General features: G+C 39.0%; 1 protein-coding gene across 1 annotated transcript; it reads right to left on the bottom strand.

The window, feature by feature from the left end:
- Positions 1 to 3,095: 3,095 nt before the first annotated feature.
- LOC133711659 (uncharacterized) lies at positions 3,096 to 8,013 on the bottom strand (the record flags this gene model as incomplete). Its single annotated transcript, XM_062137762.1, has 8 exons — positions 3,096 to 3,505; positions 4,012 to 5,478; positions 5,644 to 5,693; positions 5,762 to 5,877; positions 6,059 to 6,206; positions 6,883 to 6,969; positions 7,534 to 7,649; positions 7,855 to 8,013. Coding segments are annotated over 7 exons (747 nt in total), but the record flags the coding sequence as incomplete, so codon positions are not given.
- Positions 8,014 to 22,250: the final 14,237 nt, after the last annotated feature.

A 22,250-nucleotide genomic window follows, 5' to 3' on the forward strand; every position in this document is an offset into this window, starting at 1 on the left:
TTTATAGATCGATCTTATGTTTCTTGGGAAAGTCTCACTTCATAGCCTATAATCTTAGTATTAATACCAAGAATGACGTTATATATATAAATAATCGATGTAGGGAAATCAAGGCATGTTCTTATTTATTTCCTCATCATAGTTGCACAATCTAAGCCAGAAACGAGTAGCCACAGAGACATACACATGAAAATGCCTGCTAATTAGTTCTTAATTATATGTATACCTGTTCAAAATAAAATCTTGAACCTCTCCAAAATACAAACAAGTATTGCCTATGGATTATCTCAATGTTCTAATCAATATTCATCTATATTACATATGAATTACTTGGCTCAATTTTGTTGTTTGTTCTATGCTACTCGATATAATTGATCGAGGGCATATGCTACATCTTTTTTACGACATGTTGCTCAATTCAGAATAATTTTAATGTTAAATTTCGTATACATGAGATATCGACAAGAGCAAATTGCCATGCTTCGTTCATTCCATGAACCCAATTTTTAAACTGGCACCATCTACTTGATCAATTCATGCATGGCTGTCATAACATGATTCCAAACTAATCAGCAAGTTAATTGAGTATCAGGTCTGTCAACTTAATAATCAATAATGTTTTTTTTTTTTTATCAAGAAGAAACTTCATTAATAATGAACTGGATACAATGAGTTTTGACACCATCTCATACACATAAATGGCCACTGGACTTCACACTGGAACTCCAAAATGACTGAATGACGGAGCCAAAAGGCCCCACCTCAACTACAGACTTAAAACTTGCACAACAATTAAAAGGCAAAGACAATATACGCAGGAGCAGTGAATCCTTGACACACAACTTTGTCAACACTAACTCGCCACCCAGAGTACTCCTAACCTGCCTTTGATCGACCAAGTCTACACTCGTTGTGACTTTGAACCAGACCAAATTGAAATGATGGACCGTCAGACCTAAGACTAAATTAAACCCAATACCATTGCCGCCCTAATGTCAACACCATCAATCCACAAATACTCTAAATCGCCATCACCTCCGACCCGAAATCAGACAGGAACAACCCACTAGAAGGCTAAGGATCGATGATTGTCTATGCCAATATGCCACCGCCAGACATTTTCGCCACCGCTACTGACCCAACTCCAGAACAGGAATGACCTCTAGACCGTCGAAGAGAAGATTGTCTATGCCTAAAATTGCAGCACACCCGACCCAACAACTAAAACTTAAAACAAAACCTTGATAGTGACTTATTGCTGAAAAACAAAACAAAAGAAACCAAACCCTAGAAACGAGTAATAACTGCCCACCAACAAGGGCCCAACAAACATTAAACCCGGCCCAACCCCCTTTCGTCCCAGCAAGGGACATCCATGCTGTGGGCCGCTACACCCACCGCCCAACAACCTATTGCCATCCACCCTCCTCCGATCACCGTAAGACACCACTACGATCCAGCAGGGACCCAACACCATTAAATCCCTCTCCAACATACAAGAGTCCCCAATTCTATGAAGAGCAAAACCAGATCCGGGGCACCGACCGTCGCCCTCCTCCAACCCATCATCCAGGGATCGCCTTGCTGCAGAAATTGAAACCCCAATCTCTAATGGATTTGCGCCGCTTCCACGATCAGTGCTAAGGCGGAAAGATCCTGATCTCGCCATCCTCCCTCCATGCTGCATCAGTCTTACCCCGACAAGGCCTGCCTACACTCGGAGCAACCAAGTCGGCGATGATGGATCTTCCACCCGACCTCTGCTATCCTCCTTCAAACACCAGTACCTACTAAGAAGGCCAAAAAACTAGAGAAACTAAGAAAAGCTGAGGAAAACAAAGCTCCCCTCCCGGATCAAGACGCAGCGGCAGAATCGCCAGCTACGTCCGGCCAGGAGAACATGAATGTTGGTTTTCTTTTTTTTCTTTGGCGCGTGAGGCGCATTCTTTTTTTAATAATCAATAATGTTGGTCAAGTTTATGAAACAACAATTAACTATATATGTTGAAATCTTAGATACATCTATTTCTGCAGAGTCTGAAATAGCCTCATAAGAAACAGGTGCATATATATGTATCTCAGGCTTGAGCAGAGGTAATTGTTGTGTTATTGATTATTGCGTTATCAAATTAATCATCATCCGAAATTGAATGATCGAGGGAGACTATCAAATATGTCATTAATAGTGTCAAGAAAATCAACAATTTTTATCTTCGTCTGATCGAGAATGTGGAATATTAACACTACTAGAATTAAGGCCCCAGACATCGGCAAAAAACCGATGAGAAACAAAAACCCAACCGATGTCTTTGTGGGTGATGAGAAAGATCCGGAAAATGCAGACATCGGTTTTTAGCCGATGTCTAGTATTCGTGTAGACATCAGTTCCTTATTATAAACCGATGTAAATAGGTTTAAATGATAACAAACTTGCATGCTTTACTATTGTTAAACCCACATTTTATTGTATTTAAAGCTTAAAGAAATATAGATTATACAACACAAGTTTGCGTTTTAACATCGTTATTGATTTAAGAACCGATGAGTAATACTGTTACAGACATCGGTTCCCATAAACATTTATTGTTCTTCATGATTTTGAAACGTAATCTGCCACATATACCGATATATTTACTTATATTAACATCAGTGTGTAACGAGAAAACGATGTTAATAATCTATTGCACATCGTTTCTATTTAAAAATCGATGTCTGGATATTTTAGTAACATCGATTTTCATTCCGGAACTGATGTCTGGCACTCGGTAGTATATCGTTTTTGACAATGAACCGATGTCTGGATATTTTAGTAACATCGATTTTCATTCCGGAACCGATGTCTGGCACTCGGTAGTATATCGTTTTTGACAATGAACCGATGTCTGGATATTTTAGTAACATCGATTTTCATTTCAGAACTGATGTCTGGCACTCGGTAGTATATCGTTTTTGACAATGAACCGATGTCTGGATATTTTAGTAACATCGATTTTCATTTTGGAACTGATATATCTGTATTACTGGACATCAGTTTTTATGGCTAAAACTTATTTCAACTTTATATCTAAACATCACATTCTATAAAGAGGATGATGTCCACAAAATAGAACTGTGATTATAAATTGCAAATTGGGGTATTATATCCGACATTCATCATCCTTAACAGTTTACAAAATGGGCAAAATAAAACCCCATTTCATGCACCTATATACTACAAGGCTAGCCTAACAATTAGTATTCATGTTTGTTCATAATTGCTACAAAAAAGTTAATTAAAAGCTAGCCTAACTCAAAATCAAGTAACTGGTCAGAACCTACAGCAGAGTCTGTAAGTAGTCGGCTACTTCAATGCGGACCTCGTCAAGTTGTTGTTGGGTATACCCTTTCCGATCCTTTACCGCCTAGCTATCTTTGCATCAGTACCTGCTATTGCAGATACAGTTGCTCCCTGGTACTTAGCCATATGAATAGCAAATATGCCAATTCCACTGCATCCTCCATGAATCTGAATTTAAACAATAAGAAGATGTATGAAAGCTATGCACTAGTGCAAAAGAAAAACAAAAGAAGTAATTGACTTTAAACAATTTATTTAATACCTAGAGACTGTTCTATCAGCAAAAGTTTAATAAAGCAATTCCTATTTAAACATATATAGTACTAGTCAAAATGAAGTCCAACCCGAATCCACTGCCAATCCATTGATGGTAATTAAGTAGTAAACTGGAATTCTGTAGTATCACATGTTTATGGTTTGGTGGACTTGGTTTTCTCATTCACTTACGAGATCACTAACAATAAAAATATTTCAGTGAAGGGATACAAGCAGCGAGGGAGGTCATAAACTACTCAAGTATACAAGGAAGTTTAGTAACAAACTAATGTGCAATTAGATGCATATAATAGAATAAAAAGGACACCTCTCACATTTGATAACTGAGAACAAAGGTTCACCTGTAGTGCCACCCTATAATAGAACCGACTGCAAATAGAAAGTCTAGGATCACTCACCTGTTGATGATGCAATTGCTGAAAGGCTCCTACAAGCAAGGCTAACCAGTTCAGTGGAATAATCAGGCCTCATGAAAAGACACAAAATTAATATTATCGTGTTAGGTCTGAAAAAAAGAATGCATAGAACAACAATCAAAGGGCATGAATACCCTAAAATTGTGGAGTCCATAAAGAAAACTAATTAATCACCTCTGTGCCAGCCAACAAGATCTTAATATCTCATATACTATAAAACTGATAGGAATACAAGAGCACAATACAACAACCCACAAAGGTTGAAATTGTTGAAACTGAATAGAATATAATATATATGCAAGTTTATTATTAATCAAAACTATATCTTGGATAGCAAACTTTCGGGTAGGTTTTAAAAAAGAAAATGATAACTGAAGGATTAACTTACGTAGACATGCCAAGGACAAGTTGAGGGGGCTTGCAATATATGCAGTAGATATGAAGAGCTTTAAGCAATCAAACCTATAGAAATGCCCAAAGGTTCAAATGGTTGAAACTGAATTGAATATTTTCATTTGGGGTAATTGATTCAAATCTACCTCCAGACCACAAAGTTTCGGATAGATTCTAACAAAGAAAAGATAACTGAGAAGACATGCAGCATGGTGCATATATAGCATTCTAAAGCATGTTAAAAATCTAGTAAAAAGAAAACAAAGATTGCCTTCCACATACATTTCAATTCAATTAACTCAAAACAACTCACATACTCACCAAACATCATTGGGATAATCGGAGGTTCTAGATGGTGGAGCACAGAAAATGACATTAGGAAATTTATGGTCCCCCTTCAAACATGAATTAATACCACCTCGATCAACTCCTCATGGTGACCAACGATCACCGTTTGCCCATATATTTCACAACCCGTATGCTCCTATAAGCTCAATTGCTTAACCATTACAGAATTGAACTAAATTTGACTATTTCGTCACTAAAACTAATCAAAATGTAGACAAAGATAAGTACCTCCCGCCATTTCTTTGCAACTAAATGCCCAAGTACTCCTGGCCCAATAACCAATAGGTCATTCGCTCCCACCATTTCTCAATGGTTATTTAACATCAGAAGAATAAAAAATGACCATACAGAGTCCCCCGACTACTAAATACGCACAAATTAAAGCAAGTATCTTACAGCTCTTCTCTTGTATGAACCAATTACGCTTCCAAATTAAGCAATCTGAAAAGAAACTCAGTGCAATTTTACTCTGACTAGAAATATTAACTCAAATGTTTCACCACCTGGAAATGTTAACTCAATTTTACACCAATCCAACTATCTCATATCTAGAATTTGTTTCAAATTTTCGCATATATACAAACAAATGATATAATATGGTGACTTACATAGCTATTAAACTATCGAGCAGCTGCTTCTACTTCCTGATCACTAGACATGGTCGCAAACCCAAATCCTCCGCTTCTCCCAGTAGTCTTGTAATATAACCTGCAAATCCCATTAAAACGCTTCCATTAATCCCAAGAAACAATTTATCTTCAGTCAATTCACAAAAAGATGAGAAATTTCGAACGAAAAGCAAAACCATACCACGAAAAGAAAATATAGTTTAAGGTACCAGGTAAGAAAGTAAACAAATTTCCTTGTACTTACAGGATGTGCAAATCATTATCCAATTTATCATAAGAACCATGCCACATACCCTGAAAGCCATACCAAATCTTAGTACGTAGCAGCAGAAACATAAAGTACTCCAAAAACAAATTCTCACCATCGTATTTGCTGTCTTTTGTATTTGCTCTGCCCGTGAAGAATACCTTCTTTCTCAGCAACTTTTTTTGCAGCATATAGAAGTTGACCCAATATTTCCACATGCCTAGATTCAGCCTGCAATGACAGAATGCATAGATCAAAAGAAAGCCTTTTTTCTTCTGCAGACTGATATACATAACGTATATGACAAGATAATTTCCTCAACAAATCCTAATACAGAAATGGGATTGGTTTCATTGAATTAAGGATTAATGTAAGAATAAGCAGGTTTGGTAGAAAAATGGCCAGATGTTACCTTTCCCAGCTCTGTTAACCCATCCCTATTCTTTGGGATGATAACAACATGCACGGGAGCCTGTGGGTTGATATCCCGAAATGCCAGGACCTTATCATCCTCGTATACAATGGTCGATGGGATTTCCTTTGCTATGATCTTGTCAAATCTGAATATAGGGGAAGAAGGAATTCATAAGATGATTGTCAATTTGGATGATATTATCACTGTCATAAGATGTACTTCAGTTCCGTTTAGCCCTTACCAATTTCAGGGTAATGTAAATAACATACCGGTTTAAACAGAAAAAGAAAAAAGAAGAAGCAATTATCTTGACAAGGTACTTTATCTTTTCTATATGCATGACCCCATAAGTTATATACTGAAATCCATTGAATTAGATTTAATGAACCTCTTACTCATATCTCCTTTATCATCTTTGATCATTTGCAACAGGATTCTAATCTATCAAAAACTATTAGAACAAGCATTTGTATATTTGTCATTTGCTTCTCTATGAAATTTGCTGCAAAATAGTTGTTTACTGTAATTATTAAGCTCATATTAACTCAATCTGTTGTCCATGACAATGCGGTTTCGAACATGTGGTAGAAGATTATTTGTATTGCTATTCTAATCTTCTGCAAGTGGTCCTTCAAAAGTTAACTATAGAAAAGTTATTCTAATTTTTCTCTCTGGATACTTTCCTTAAATCGGAACCGGCACCGAGTCTCAATGTTTTAATTGATCAAAACTTAACAGTAAAATAGAATACTCTAAATGGAAAACTATGCCCTGATATTGAAAGTGAGATCAAACCAGTTTTAATATGTGAAGGACGATACATTGTTGGAGCTCCTCTGTCAGCATTTGCTGCAGCTACCTTGGCAGCAGCCTCTTCATTGTTTGTAGCGCTAACACGACACAGGGACCTAAGAACCATATGTAACTCATAACTCATAATCACATGCCAGGAAGCTTAAAAACCATTAGAATTAGACTCTACAGTAACTAAAGCAACTACAAGGCCATCCAACTAACATCATATGAAAAAGAAATATTTCTTCAATAACAGATCACCTAATTGACCACTTGAATATCATACTTTCTACTCTGCACTAGAGTAGTGAAATAAACACCCTCTCATCTCTACAGACTAACTGTGACTTGGATCTTAAGCAGCCAACAATTCTTATTGAAAGGAAGCTGTATTTGCTACAGGAGACAATTCAAACATGCCAAACTCAATAAGAAGAACAAAGTCCATAACTCTTGTAAAGCCAAACAATTCCCCTAATGTCCAAGACTACTTCAACAGTAACTAAATTGACAGAAGGCTTCTGGCAAGGTCATTTTCCCTCATCCTAAATTTCAAGATGATTTAGCAGATACCTAGATGAAGATTATAGGTCTATTAAAAGGCAAAGCGGCAGACCAAATAAATTTCAGAAATTCCAATTTTCCTAATGAAATTAAAAGCTCAATTGTCTGTTTACCTGCGAGAGTGAAGAGGAAGAAGGAAAGTTCTGAAATTGGGGTTGGAGGCTTTCACAGTCACAAAAGCTCTCGCAGTTGTTGCTGCACAGTTCCTGTTCCAATCTAGGATCTTCCTCTGCAGATTGACGGCCAACATGTGCAAGAACTAAAATCAAACACAATCAATAGGCACCAGCTCAAAATACCACAGATTTAAGCCATTCAAAGACAAACCCAACTCAAATACACAAGAATTAAACAAAAAAAACTGAACTTTAGATCAAAACCGGACAGGGAATCAGTATTGGTGGTCACGAAGAGAAGAGAGAGAGAGGACCTACGAGACTAGACGTTGGAGAACTAGCTAGAGCTGGCTCAAGTTGGAGAATGACAAGCTCAGGTCCCCTGATAAGCTCGAGGTTAGATCGGATCTCAAGCTCGAGGTCTGGAGAACGAGATCGGGAACTCGGGGTGAGAGAGCGAGGCAGGGGAACACGGGGTCAGAGAGCGAGGTCGAGGACTTGGGGTCAGGTCGGAGGCGGCTCCAGTCGGCTTGGGTCGGAGAGGGACTTGGAGCACGTCAGCTTGGAGAAGGAGGACGGGGACTCGAAGCAGGTCAGCTTGGAGAACGATGAGGTCGACAGTTGAGGTGAATGAGCTGCTGAAGTCATTAGCTAGGGTTCTCGACAGTTTTAGAGAAAGCGGAAAAAAATACCAAGTGTGGGGGGAAATGAAATAATTGGTCCCCGCGTTTCTCAAACTTTGAAACTTAGTCCCTCCGCGTGTTTTTTAAATTTTGGAACGAAACTTTTCTCATCGTTTTCTTTGGTGACTGATGTCTATAATACAAACGGAAATCGGTTTTTTCACAAACTGATGTTAACATGTTTTTTAACATCAGGTGCAATCCTGACCGATTTAATAGTGACGATGTCTAATGACATTATTCTAGTAGTGAATTACCATTGAAATAAATAGTTAACATACATTAGAGTATACAATACGAGATAGCTAGCCATAGAGGACTATCATTGACCCAAACATGAAAGTCAAAGACCAGAAGTGCATTCTCTGCTAAAAGGTGTGCCGCCCGATTACAATCACGTGGGACTAAATTACAAGAACTGAACAAAAGAAACATAATAAACTGAACTTCTTTAATAAAAACACCTTCCACATACCAATTTTCCTCCAAACATTGAAAATCAAAGACAATTTCCTTTGCATCATATTCCTAAATAACGTGAGTCAAACCATGTTGTCTTACCTGCAATCCCAAGCTCATCACGTACAACTCTGATACCTTTGCAAAGAAAGAGCCCTTCATTCCTTTTGAAACAGTCACCAGTAAGATTCCAAGAAAATCAACTATATAACATCCTTCTTAAAAAAATAAATAAAATAAAAAAATAAAATAAAAACACTATATAACATCACCTTCTGGTGCGAAGAAGCTCTCTTTGCCGGTGGAGCATTCTGTTTTGGGAATTGGGATGTAAAGGCATAACGACACTAGGCCTGGGCTCGGTTCGGGTCGGGCCTGAAATTTGGTAAAACCGAGACCGAGCCCGAAATAATTGGTTCGGGCCGATTCGGGCTTTTTTGAAATTGGAAACCAACAGAAACCGATCCCAAACAGGCCGGTTCGGTCTTCAAGCTTTTCGGGCCCAATATGCAAAATATACAAATATTCGGTAAGAGGCGAGGTTCGAACCCCCGACCTCTTACACCAAATCCTTGCTCCCAACCACTGGAGCATGAGACGCTATGGGAACATTACATTCGACGTTTATATTTATTTGTCCTAAGCGGTAGAAATAAAACAAAACAAAAGGCTCTGCCCTCTTTTACTTTCTACTCTCTCTTTCTTTTCTGGTCTTCTTCGACACTTTCTTCTTCTTCTTCTGCAGTTCTATACTTCTATTCATATATTCTTCTTCTTCTTCTTTTTTTCTTCCTCCCTCTTTCTTTTCTAGTCTCTTCTTCGACACTTCTTAATCTTATTCTTCTGCAGTTCTATTCAGAGAGATATATATATATATATATATATATTCTTCCTCCTTAATTAATCCCCATTATGCAGTTCGTCGGTGGCGCGTTGGATGGAGGGGAGAGTGAAGAGGGGCTCGGTTAGGAGGAGTGAGGATAGGGCTGGGTTGACCCAAGGACTTGGGTGAAGAGGTGCCCAGATCTCTAGATCTAACTGTTCTGCTGCTGATTGGGTACCGCCGCCGCCGGAGCCCAAAGTGGAGTTGCTAACAGGTCTGGAGTTTCAGGTTTTCAGCCAAAATTGCTAATAGGTCTGGGATTGAATTGTTGATAATGGGGTTGGGTTTTCAGAAATTGGGGAAGAACAAGGGCTGACTGGCTGAGATGGTTTCGAAACTGCGGTGATGGACGCTTCTTTGGCTAAGGAGCTGAGTGCGATAACTGATGAGGAAGAAGCTAGAGAGGATAAGATTGGATAAGAGAGAACAGAGAAGATGCTTAAAGAAAGGGATGCAATGCTAGATTTGCAGATGAAGCCATGAACGGGTTGACTGGCTGAGATGTTGTCGAGAGAGACAGAGGCTGAGATCGTCAAAATGGAGGAAAATCGGGCCAGATCGGGCTTTCGGTCTCCAAATATGTGAAGCCCGAGACTGAACCGAAAAAATATATTCGGGTCGGGCCCCAAACTGAACCGAGAATTTCTAAATCAAAACCGAACCGAATTGGGCTTTTTTGCTCGGTTCGGTTCAGGTCGGGTCTTCGGTTTTTCGGGTCCGGACGCCCAGCCCTAAACGACACTACAAAGATAGCCAAGTTAATTGAGTGAGAGGTTATTGTGGAGTGAGCCACAGTTGCAAGGACAAAGGTAGTGGTCAAAGATATCTAGAATATGTGTCTAGTTCAAACTCTAGTAACTTGTTTCAATTGTAATAGGTTAGGGTAGATATCTACAAGATATCCCAATCATTATAAGTGTCACGCCCCAATTTTCAAACACAAGAAATAAACAATTAAACAAACACAAACACACTGGGGGTGATAGTTAGGACATCAACCCTAAATACCTGTAGATTTATTTCTCTAAAAACAAGTACACAATGAAGTCCAGAACCCACAATGTCAATACAGACTCGTTCTTATTTAGAGTCAAATATTATATTACATAAAATGATTAAATTATGTTTAGTCCATGTACTATGACTCTTTTTTCGTTTCAGTCCCAGACATTCTCAATTAATCTGAAAAGTCTCTAACGTCAAAATTTCCGTCTGATTGGTCCCTCCCGCGTTAAATTAGGAGTTAGCTTTAGGTGAAATGTCCAATATACCCCTATGTTATTTCTTTTTCCTTTTTAATTTTGTTTTCTCCTTTTTTTTTCTTTTTCCTTTTTAATTTCTTTTTTTCTTTTTTCTTTTTAATTTCTTTTTTTCTTTTTCTTCTTTTTTTCTTGTTCCTTTTTAATTTTTTTTTCCTTTTTCTTCTTTTTCTTTTTTTCCTTTTTAATTTCTTTTTTGCTTTTTCTTCTTTTTTTCTTGTTCCTTTTTAATTTCTTTTTTTCCTTTTTTTTCTTTTCGTTTTGCCTACTTTCTCCTTCCTCAACCCACCAATCTCATTTTGATCAAACTCCACAATCCATCTGTTTCTCTCCCCAAATTGAAACCAAACCCAGCAAAGACGTCCTAGCTTGGCGGTGCAAAGATGGACATCGAGCAAAAGCAAGAGGCTAGGAGCTGATCGATCACTTCTTCACCTTCTCTGAAGCCATCTCCCTCTGTTAGGATCCGCCCTCGCCTCCATCGTCGCCGACGCCATCTCCCAAACACAAGCAGATCCCAATCAACTCGGAAATTTGCCGCTAAACCACTCCCCTCTTGTTTTCACAGCCTACTTCTCTCTCTCCCACACAAATCTCACTTTCTCTCTCCACATCAAGCCTCAATTTGGAAACTTTTCACTGAAAACTACCATTTTTTCAGACCCTGAGGTTTTTGGGTCTTGCTCAAAATGGTGATTTGGATTTTGGGTCTGGTTGAAATGATGGTTTTTGATGGCCAAGTTGACCAAAACCAGAAGTGAAGAAGAAGAATAGTGATGGAAAAGAAAAATGGCCGCCGGCGTGGAGAACAATAATTGGGGTTTCGGGTCGATCTGGAGTGGTTCACCGACGTGGCGCTACTGATGCAGCAGGATACGATGGTCATTAAAAAGGTAAAAGAAAAAAAGGAAAAGGAAAAAAGAAATTAAAAAGGAAAAAGAAAAAAGAAAAAAGAAAAAAAAACAGGGCCGCCGGCTTGGAGAACAAGAATTGGGGTTTCGGGTCGATCTGGATTGGTTCGCCGACGTGGCGCTACCGATGCAGCAGGATACGATGGTCATTAAAAAGAAAAAAGAAAAAAGGAAAAAGAAGAAATTAAAAAGGAAAAATGAAAAATAAAAAAGCAAAAAAGAAATTAAAAAGGAAAAAGAAAAAAGAAAAAAAGGAAAAATAGAAATTAAAAAGGAAAAAAAAAGAAATTAAAAAGGAAAAAGAAAAAAAAAAGGAGAAAAAGAAATTAAAAATGAAAAAGAAATAACATAGGGGTATATTGGACATTTCACCTAATGCCAACTCCTAATTTGACGCGGGAGGGACCAATAACACGGAAATTTTGACGTTAGGGACTTTTCAGATTAATTGAGAATGTTAGGGACTGAAACGAAAAAAGGGCATAGTACAAGGACTAAACATAATTTAATCCTACATAAAATTTACAAATTAAGTTGTGTTAACAAAATAATAAGTAAATGCTCCATAATGAGCTTACCACTAAACAGAAGTCTAATAAAATCAGAGTAAACAAAATTAGCTTTCGACTCCTACAACTGCTACCGCAAGACTTTAACTTCAGCCACAATTACTCTGACCTGCAGAATTAACCCCTACACCATTAAATAGTGCACCGGGTTGCAACAACAAATCCGGTAAGCTTTTTAAGCTTGTATGAGTAAACTCAAAGCAACAAAACAGAAACATGTTTATAACTCCCCGTCAATGAATCTATGATTATAGCCTTATCCTCCTTCAATACATATGAAATCCCATGTTCACTTGGCTGCAGAAAAGCATACAAACGTCACAGAAATGTCTATAGAGCACTCTATATATATAAACCAAAACCAAAATCGATTGGAAAGCAGCAATTAATTTTCGAACACATCCTGAGATTTATATGCTTATCTCAATCCATGATTCAAAATCAAGATACCCACTTTTGAATGGCCCTTAGAGAGAAAATTAGTGCATAAAGATGATTGATATCTTTGAATATAAAAACATGGGGGTATCAATAGATTGATATCTTCTTATCTTACTGTTGTTAGCTGCAAATATATAACAAAATATTGTTTTGAGCAAAATGCCATTGAAACCAGAAACAAAATGAAAGCACTAACGAAAATAAATTAGGTTTCCAAATCAAATAGACACCGACTGCAGAGCAAACAAAAGAAAGTTAGGGAAAGCAAATAGAGCGACATCAAGAGTTCGGTTTTTCTGCTTCTCTTTGCTGTAAAACACAGTAATGAATCAATACATAGCTAATACCATCATCGATCATCTTTCCTAAGTAAGAAAAATGCACACAATTGAAAATAATAAGCTCTACAAAGTGAACTTACAGTCGTATAGAGAGTCTGAGACTGAGCGATCAAGATGAGTAGAGTAGACAAGTATAGAACACTGACAGCTAATTAATAGGGGTTTTTCATTCTGCACCGGTGATTATGCAAGCAAATCAAATCCAAATCCAAATTCAAAATTTAAGATAATCAGAAAGTAGATACAAAAGAAAAACAAAAACAAAAACCTTGGCGGCCTTGGTGAGTTGCTCCAAAGACCTTGGCGGCCTCGGTGAGACGATCGCCGCTCTCGCCGACGGAGATGTTGGGGACGAGCTTCTGGACCTTGATTTCCCTCATGGGGTTCTCCGACGCCTACAATTAGAGCTTTACAGAAGAAACAGATTGTTAGATTACGAAATCAACAGAGGCTTGTTCAGATTCAGAACAAGAGAAACAGAAAGAACGGAAGAGAGAGAGAGAGAGAGAGAGAGAGAAGGACCAGTCTTCGAGCTTGCAGGGGTACAAGGAGAAGTAGTCGTCGGTGAAGGGAGAGAGAGAGAGATTGATTATGCTTACAATCGAGCTTGAGAGAGTTGAAGGGAATGGAGGTGCCCAAGATGGCTAGCTCAGAGGCGGAGGAGGAAAACGAGGAGGTCGGGTGAAAATGAGTTAGGGTTTGGGAATGACTCAAAGTCAATGCAAGTCGTGTGAGAAAAATAACTAAGTGTGGGGGAAATGAAATTTTAAGTCCCGCGTTTCTCAAATTTTTCAATTTAGTCCCTCCGCGTTTTTGTAAATTTTCCGTACGAAACTTTTCTCATCGGTTTATTTGGTGACTGATGTCCATAATAACAATAGAAATCGGTTTCTTCACAAACTGATGTTAAAATGTTTTTTAACATCAGGTGCAATCCTGACCGATTTAATAGTGGTGATGTCTAATGACACTCAAGTCATCTCAATCTAAACAAGCGATAAACATATATCACAACTACAACCATCAGTTCCATGTCCTTCCATATCATGCTTACATAAGTCAACTCGTGACTAAAACCCACATGTTTTGATTCTCAACTTAGCATCCAATTACATAAATTACAGTCAAACAAAACCGCCTCAAGTAATGTTTGAAAATCATTTTAATGCACAACGACAAATTAATTACAAAATGACACCATATAAATCACTCCCTGTTTTTCAACATAGAGAACAATTGTCACCACTCTGACCCTTCAAATCATTCAAACCCTCAACAATAATTCCAAGAAGACAACAAGGCAATAACAATTTAAAACAAGGTAAATCAATTCATAGTAACTGTTGAGTCACAAATTACTTATGCAATTGTGCCCCATAACTATGAAAATTGATTTGTCTTCCATGCTATTTTACCCTTTTTAATCCATTTCTTTTTATTTGTAAGAGACCATGCATTGAGAATAAAATGATCATTTGAGGCGTGAAATATGGAGATTTGAAGCTAGGAGAAGAAGACACGGAGATTGGAAGAAAAGTGCAAATCGACTTTTCCGGCGATTTTTTTGGCAAACTTTTCTGGTGAACTTTTCCGGCGAGCCGCCACTCATGGAGGATCCTTTCTCCAGCAAAGGAGGACCATGGTTGTGAGAATCTCCCACCACTTTAAATTCAAACATCTCCCTACACCTTATCCTTTTGTCACCTTGAAAATTTGGGACAATTTGAGGGACAATGGTGTAAGAGCATCTCCTGCACATCTTGGGACCAAAAGGACATAGCTGATCAAAAGAAGCCAAAGACCTAATCTTCATCATTCTTGACTCCATTCCATCATCTTCATCCTAGCCAAGACCCATTTTCTCTCTAGAGAAGACACCACCATTTCCACCACTACAACCCCCATTTCCACCACTACTCAACACCACAATTCACCTTAGAGATTCTAAATTTCACCATTCTCACCAATATCAAGAGCTTGGAGGACTGAGAAGGAGGTGACTACCACCACATCATTTTCTTGGAGACCCATCTCCATTACCTCTTCCGGCATCATCAGCAGTCACCCTTTACTCCCTATCTCATTATGTATTTGATGTTTCATAGAATGTTGAAGCTTGTGTATCTAGCTATATGTGAGTAGTGAACTAGTTGGGGCTCGGGCTTTCAGCCCTAGCCAAACTTGCTTGTATTGATGCTTTTGTTTATAAATTGATGCAAATTCATATTGTCATTCTCTCATGCTAATTCAATAGTTTAATGCATTACTTAGACCTAATCAATTTGAGTTTAATTCAATAGTTTAATGCATTACTTAGACCTAATCAATTTGAGTTATGTGTTTGCCATGACATGAAGTTTTGCTTAGAGATTGATTACCTTTAGGCAAAAGGGAACATGAAAGCACACCATGTGTGCATGTGAGGGTAGTGAGCTAAAATCACCTAGAGATAGAATTGGTTTGCTTGCTTGTTACCTAAACTCTAAGCTTTATGCATTTAGGGGCAAATGATTGAGATCTATCCAGTAATTGAATTTGTCTCTAGGTAGTTAGCTCTAGACTTATCCGGTTAGAGTTAATAAAATGAAAGGGGTTTAAGCCTTAGTAGTCTTATCCGGATACAAAGAGGGTAGTTGGACAATCAGCTTTGCATCATTCATATTCAATTGCTTTAATGCTTGCAAGGAGGCAAAAGGTGAAACCCGATGCCCTAATTTCCATCCATTTGATAACAACTTGTTTAGCTTAGCTTAGTTTACATTACTTACTTTCTTTGTTTCAATTTGAATCGAAACCATTCTCAAAATCAAAATCAAATCTCTACACACCATCTTGCACATACTCACCATGAACTTTGGTTCACTTGTGAGCCTTTGTTTGTGATTGTACATTTACATTTGCATATTCTTTCTAGTTTTCCTTTAAGTCTGCCTAGCTAGAGTGAGATTTACCAATCCGTTGGGTACGATATCCCTTACTGATCTAAACCCCTACTATACTATAACTTGGCCCTTATACTTGAGGGTGGCTTCAATGCTAACAGTAACTCCTACGAATAATTTAGTTCAGGAGATCACATTAAAATAATCAATTCAAATCATAGTAATCCATGCATATAGTTTAGTTCAGAAGATTACATTAAAATCAATCAATCAAAATCATAGTAATAATCACAAAATTCATACTCTCGCATCTGAAGGTAAAGCCAATCATCACAGCAACCTTCACAATCATTGTTAACTTAATAACAAACCTACCTCCTTTACAGAGAAATCATCACAGCAACCATCTCAATTGTTGTTAACTTAATAGCAAACCAACCTCCTTTACAGGGCAACTATCACACATATTTCACCGATCATCACACAAATATTTCCACAACCTTTACACAATAATCATCAAAGATCACCACACTGGTTTCTTCAGTCGTAACGCAGATATTCCCACACATGCTACCATATCTTAAATCACAAAATTAAGATGGTCATACTAGACCCATGGTATCTCAACAAATGAAATTCTATAATCACAACTACATACACAATTTCACCAAGATATATATATATATATACGGAGGCGTTCCAAAGACGACGTCCGCACTTTCGCTAAAGTGCGGACGTCGACACTGTAACTCTGCTCAGGCCGCGACGGAGTGGCGCCGCTTGCCGGACGGAGGCCAGGGGTCGGACGGACCAGTCTGCAGTCGGGTAGAGTCGCCGGCAACGAGGTTGCAGTGCTGCCCAGAAAATTGCAGTTGCAGGTCAGGTCGCTGCCCAGAACCTGCAACCTCGATCTGCTCCGACCTCGATCGCTGCCCAGAACGGTCTGGGATGCCTCCGGCCTCCATCTGGCAAGCTCCGAGCCACCGTCACCGCTTGAAACGCCGCAGAACCGTCGACGTCTGCACTTTAGCGAAGTGCGGACGTCCGCTTCAGAACCCGCCTGTATATATATATATATATATATATATATATATATATATATATATAGTCATTCACTCAGGAATGCCACTAATACTAAATATAGTCATAGTTAAATAAATAACTCCAAGACAATAAGGTTCTTTGTTCATAAAAGAACACTGTGAAATTTACTCACCTGTCACCTCTGAATCCCCCTACGTCTTCACACATAAACAGAGATAAACATGATTCGCCACAATCCGCTCAAAACAGTTCTGTTGAGTATCTAATTACATCAAGGTCACATCTCGATACCTAATTACATCAAGCTTCTAAGTTCGAAACACGCGAACTATACCGAAGACTACGTCAATCGAGATGAAACATCATCCGAGACTACCCAAAGTCTCCGGAACACTCCTAAAATTGATTTTTGTCAAAATGACAAGTTGATCCAACGATCGGATCCTCACGGATTTAAAACCGAATGAATCGAGGCTATGATGAACCCAACACATTTCAAACGATCGTCAAATTCTACAAACCATATATCAAAAAGCTCGTATCGACGAGTGGATAATAACAGAGTAAGGATTTGCTCCTGGGGAGGCCAGATGCACCGCCAGAAGCGGCTGCACATGGGACTCTCCCGTTGCCGGATCGACACCAAAATCCCTATTTCTCCTTCTACACTTTAAATCGATTGATAACTTTCATGTCCAAATGTCACCCAAATAAAGAGGTCCGATCGGGTCACGCCACTCCAACTTTCAGCCTCCGTGGCTATCTGAGGAAGTGAGCTGCTGGGGGAGCAAGCCGAGGTAGTGGCGAGTCGTTCTAGACAAATGGCTCCCCGGAGATGGCTGGAAAATTGAGATAGAACGGAGTGAATGGTTTCCAAAAATGGAAATTTCCCAAAGTATCAGTTATGATATTTATTTCCGGAAACCTGTTATTTATAGTAATTTCCTGAAACAGTAAAAACTTCAGCAAACCATACTTCTTCATATGATCTCTGATTTATGCATGTCGCATGTCCATGAACTCGTACCGATACGATATACAACTTTCGTGAAGGAAGTTTTTGGAGAAACCCAACGAATAAAAAGTCAACCCTTGACTCCTTGAAAATAAAATGTTTCCAATAATTATTGGTCCAAAACACTTTCACTCAACTCCAAAGCCAATGAAAGGCACCCAGAACTATACTCGCACAAATCAACAACTCACTAATTTCTGAAATCATCAGAAATTAATAACAGAATTTCGGGGAATCACAGTAAGATTACGTTTCCTGGTAGAATTCAGATTCTGTATCTTGTAATTCTCTATATAAAAAGGCCCCGATTATCAATGGAATACACATTCATTCTCCCAGATCACTTTTCCTTAAACAATTTCATTATTATTGCAAGAATTATGGAATTTTGGTTTTTTTTTTTTTTTTTTTTGAAAAATGTAGGTGAAAGAGAATTTATTCTATATATAAGATAGAATTCTATAATTAAGGTATATAGATTATTTTCAAAGACTTCTTACTATAGTTTTGATTTTTAAAAACCTAGCCGCCATGAGCGAGAGCCCTTCTCGCTTTCCCAAAGCCGCCATCGACATATCTCAACCATGGAAGCACTCGAGGCTTCCCCACCACCGAGTGCTGAGACACTTGATTCCAGCGAAGTCCACCGTGATCTCGACAAAGGGTAGCACGCTGCCCTCATACCATCAATTCAAAAAAAGATCAGATAGATCTGTTTCCTTTCTCCGAGATCAAGCGAGCAATGATCGTTGTTTGGGCGGGTTGTCTGCTCAGGGGATCAAAGATGGCTTTGGGATCCCGGCCCTAGATGGAGGCTTCGCTGTTTCTTTGCTTCATTGACGGTGATGGGAGTGGTGTGTGGTTGTGCACGCCGAATGTCGACGACGAAGGAGATACCATGTTCCGGCATGGCTGCGGAAAAGCTTTTGCTCTGCGTCGTGATGGGGCTTGGTGGTCTGCTAGGGTCGTGGTTGAAGGCGTCGGCATTGATTGGCGCTGCCAAGGCTGTGATGGAAGTGGTGATGCCGGAGATGCAGACGCGGTCAAGGCTAGTGGTCACGCGGAGATGCTGTAATTGGGTGCTGCACAGGAGTTGGGTGTCCACATCAATTTTGGTTAAGGCTTTGGGCTGCTGTTGGGCCCAAATCAGGACCCGTTTGTTAGGCTCAACTTCTCAAGGGGGGCTGGATTTGGGACCCGGGAGATACTTTGATCGAGTTTTTGTTCAATTTTTCTATTATCTCTTCTTTGGGGGTGCTGTTTTTACTTACAGGTAGATTGTTCACTTCTACATTCTATAAAGAGTCTCAGTACAATCACGCTATGAGTACCACAATTGCGTGCCTTGGCGAGCAGTGTGTTTTAGGCTGGGACGAGTATAGATTTGATTGGTTTGCCAACTTCTTGCATTCCCGGATAGCAGATTCTGATGGTTTGATTTACAAATCTCAAGGTCGTGACAATGCTTCTATTGTTGGTAATTATCTTGAGGAGGCTGAGGATTTACCTTCAGTTTTTGCTAGTTGTTCTATAAGTGTTTCAGAGCAGTATTTTATTGTATATGGACAATTTGTTGGTGTAGTACACCTTCTTATTTGTTCTATCTTAGCTCTAAGATCAAGCCTTTTTTGGCTATTGTATGCTCCTTATTGGGATGCCCTCTTGAGCGATATCTTTCGCTAATTCAATAAACTTTTCTTTTTTTAAAAAAAAGAAAAGATTATTTTCAACTACAACCTAAAAGTTTTGTATAAATAAGGTACCTGATCATTTAAAATACTGTTTCTAGTTAACTTTTTTTTTTTTTTTTTTTTGAGGTAAAGATGAAATTGTATTAATGATTTATACGATTACAATCGTACTGAAGGGCATCCAGAACACACTCTGGAGCTTGAACAAACCAATCCATATGAATGTCAGAATCAAAACCAAATCCTGCTAGCCTATGAGCAACATGATTAGCAGTCCTATAAGTATGATGAACACCTATGGAAAGCAAATCACCTAGCAAATCTTTAATTTCTTCAACAATGATTCCCAAAGTAGAGAAGTCAGGATCCTCAGCTGTCACTGCCTTCACAGCCTCTAAACAATCACTCATTAGAGCAACATTAGATACACCAAGTGCCTGAATAAGCTCCAGCCCAGATTTAATAGCAAGGAGCTCAACATGGTAAGCAGAGGACACATTAGCCACTCTATAAGCAAAGCCTACAATGAACTCACCCTTCTCATTACGCAGAACACCTCCAATGCCTCCATGTTGTAGTGAAGAAACATAAGCACCATCAACATTCAAGCACAATAAACCACTCATAGGAGGGGACCAAAATACTCTAGCTTTCGTCCGCCTATCAGTTACCAAAGTCATACCCCTATTAGCCTGAAGGAACTCTTCATACCAAGCCATAGTACAAGCAACAATTGTAGAAGCATTTTTAGCCTTATCATTCCACAATTTATCATTCCTATTCTTCCAAAGACCCCATCAAAGCATCAACAGCTTAGAAAAATTTTCAGAGGAAAGAGTAGAGACCTGTTCAAGTAACCATTCCTTAAAAATAAAAGAATGAGTAATAGGAACCTGAATAGAAAAAGGAGGAGCAGTAAGGATTTCCTGCGCAGTAGGGCACCCACATAACACATGTCCAACACTCTCAAACTGGTGATGGCAAAGCAGACAACCCATATCACCAGTATAGCCCTTCTTGCTCAAACTCTCCCTAGTTGGTAACACATTATGACAAGCTCGCCAAATACATATAGAGACCTTCCCAGGTACCTTAGATTTCCAAAGTGACTTCCAAAGAACACTGAAAGGATCGCCATGAGAGGAGGAAGCAAAGGCATCCCCCATCACCACATCCCGAGCTACATAGTAGGCAGTTTTAGTAGAATACTTACCTTTCTTCCCAAGTTTCCAACTCAAACGATCTTGTCTATTTCTATAACTGAGAGGAACACACAAGATAGCATCAACAACTTCTTGAGAAAATAGACGTTGCAGAATATCAACCCTCCAACTTTTGGAATCCATATCAATCAAGGAAGAGACTAACTCAATGGTACAAGCAGTCGGTTTACAGAGTTGATGATGAGAAACATTTGGGATCCACTGATCACTCCAAACATTAATAGAGGAGCCATTGCCAACCTGCCAAAATAATCCAGCTTGAAGGACAGTTCTAGCTTCCATAATGCTTCTCCATGCATACGAAGGAGAATCCCCCATATCCGCATCCAGGAAAGAACCATCCGGAAAATACCGAGCCTTGAGCAAACGAGACAACAAGGAATTAGGATTAGTGATTAACCTCCATCCCTGTTTAGCAAGCAAAGATAAGTTATGAGCATGCAGATTCTTGAAACCTAAGCCTCCCTCACTTTTAGATAGGCACATCCTATCCCATGACCGCCAGTGAATTTTGCGATTAGCATCTGAACCGCCCCAAAAGAATTGAGCACAAAGTTGGTGGAGGTCATCACAAAGACCTTTAGGAAGCATATAACAACTCATGACATAAGTTGGGATAATTTGAGCCACTGCCTTAATCAGAATCTCCTTCCCTGCAGAACTCAGGATTTTTGTGCGCCAACTGATCAGCTTCTTAGTTAATCTTTCCTTAAGGTAAGAAAAAATTGCCACTTTTGATTTTCCCACATGAAGGGGAAGCCCTAGATATCTTCCATGATCCTCAACACACTGCACCCCCAAAATAGAAGCTATATTAGCTTTAGTATCAGGATGCACATTCTTGCTGAAGACAACACTACTCTTCTCTAGATTAATCCTTTGACCAGAAGCACGCTCATAAACATTCAGAATAGTCTTGAAGGTAGTGCATTCCACCACAGAGGCTTCACCAAATAGAAAACTGTCATCGGCAAATAATAAATGATGAATAGTTGGGGCCCGAGGACTCATCTTCAGCCCCTTCAGAGAACCCTGAGAAACTGCATGAGAAATAAGGGAGGAGAGACCCTCAACACACAAAATGAATAAATATGGAGAAAGAGGGTCCCCTTGCCTGATGCCTCTGGATGGAGAAATATAACCTGTAGGTTTCCCATGCAACAAAATAGAATAGCGCACAGTTCGAATGGAACTTAGAATAGTATCAATCCACTCTTGTGCAAAACCCACTCTAGTTAACTTGATTTTCAAGGTATCTGATAAATATGAGGTTATTTATTTATTTTCCCCTATGACACCTCTATATATAAGAG

This window comes from Rosa rugosa, chromosome 5 (assembly GCF_958449725.1).
Source record: "Rosa rugosa chromosome 5, drRosRugo1.1, whole genome shotgun sequence".
NCBI lineage: Eukaryota > Viridiplantae > Streptophyta > Magnoliopsida > Rosales > Rosaceae > Rosa > Rosa rugosa.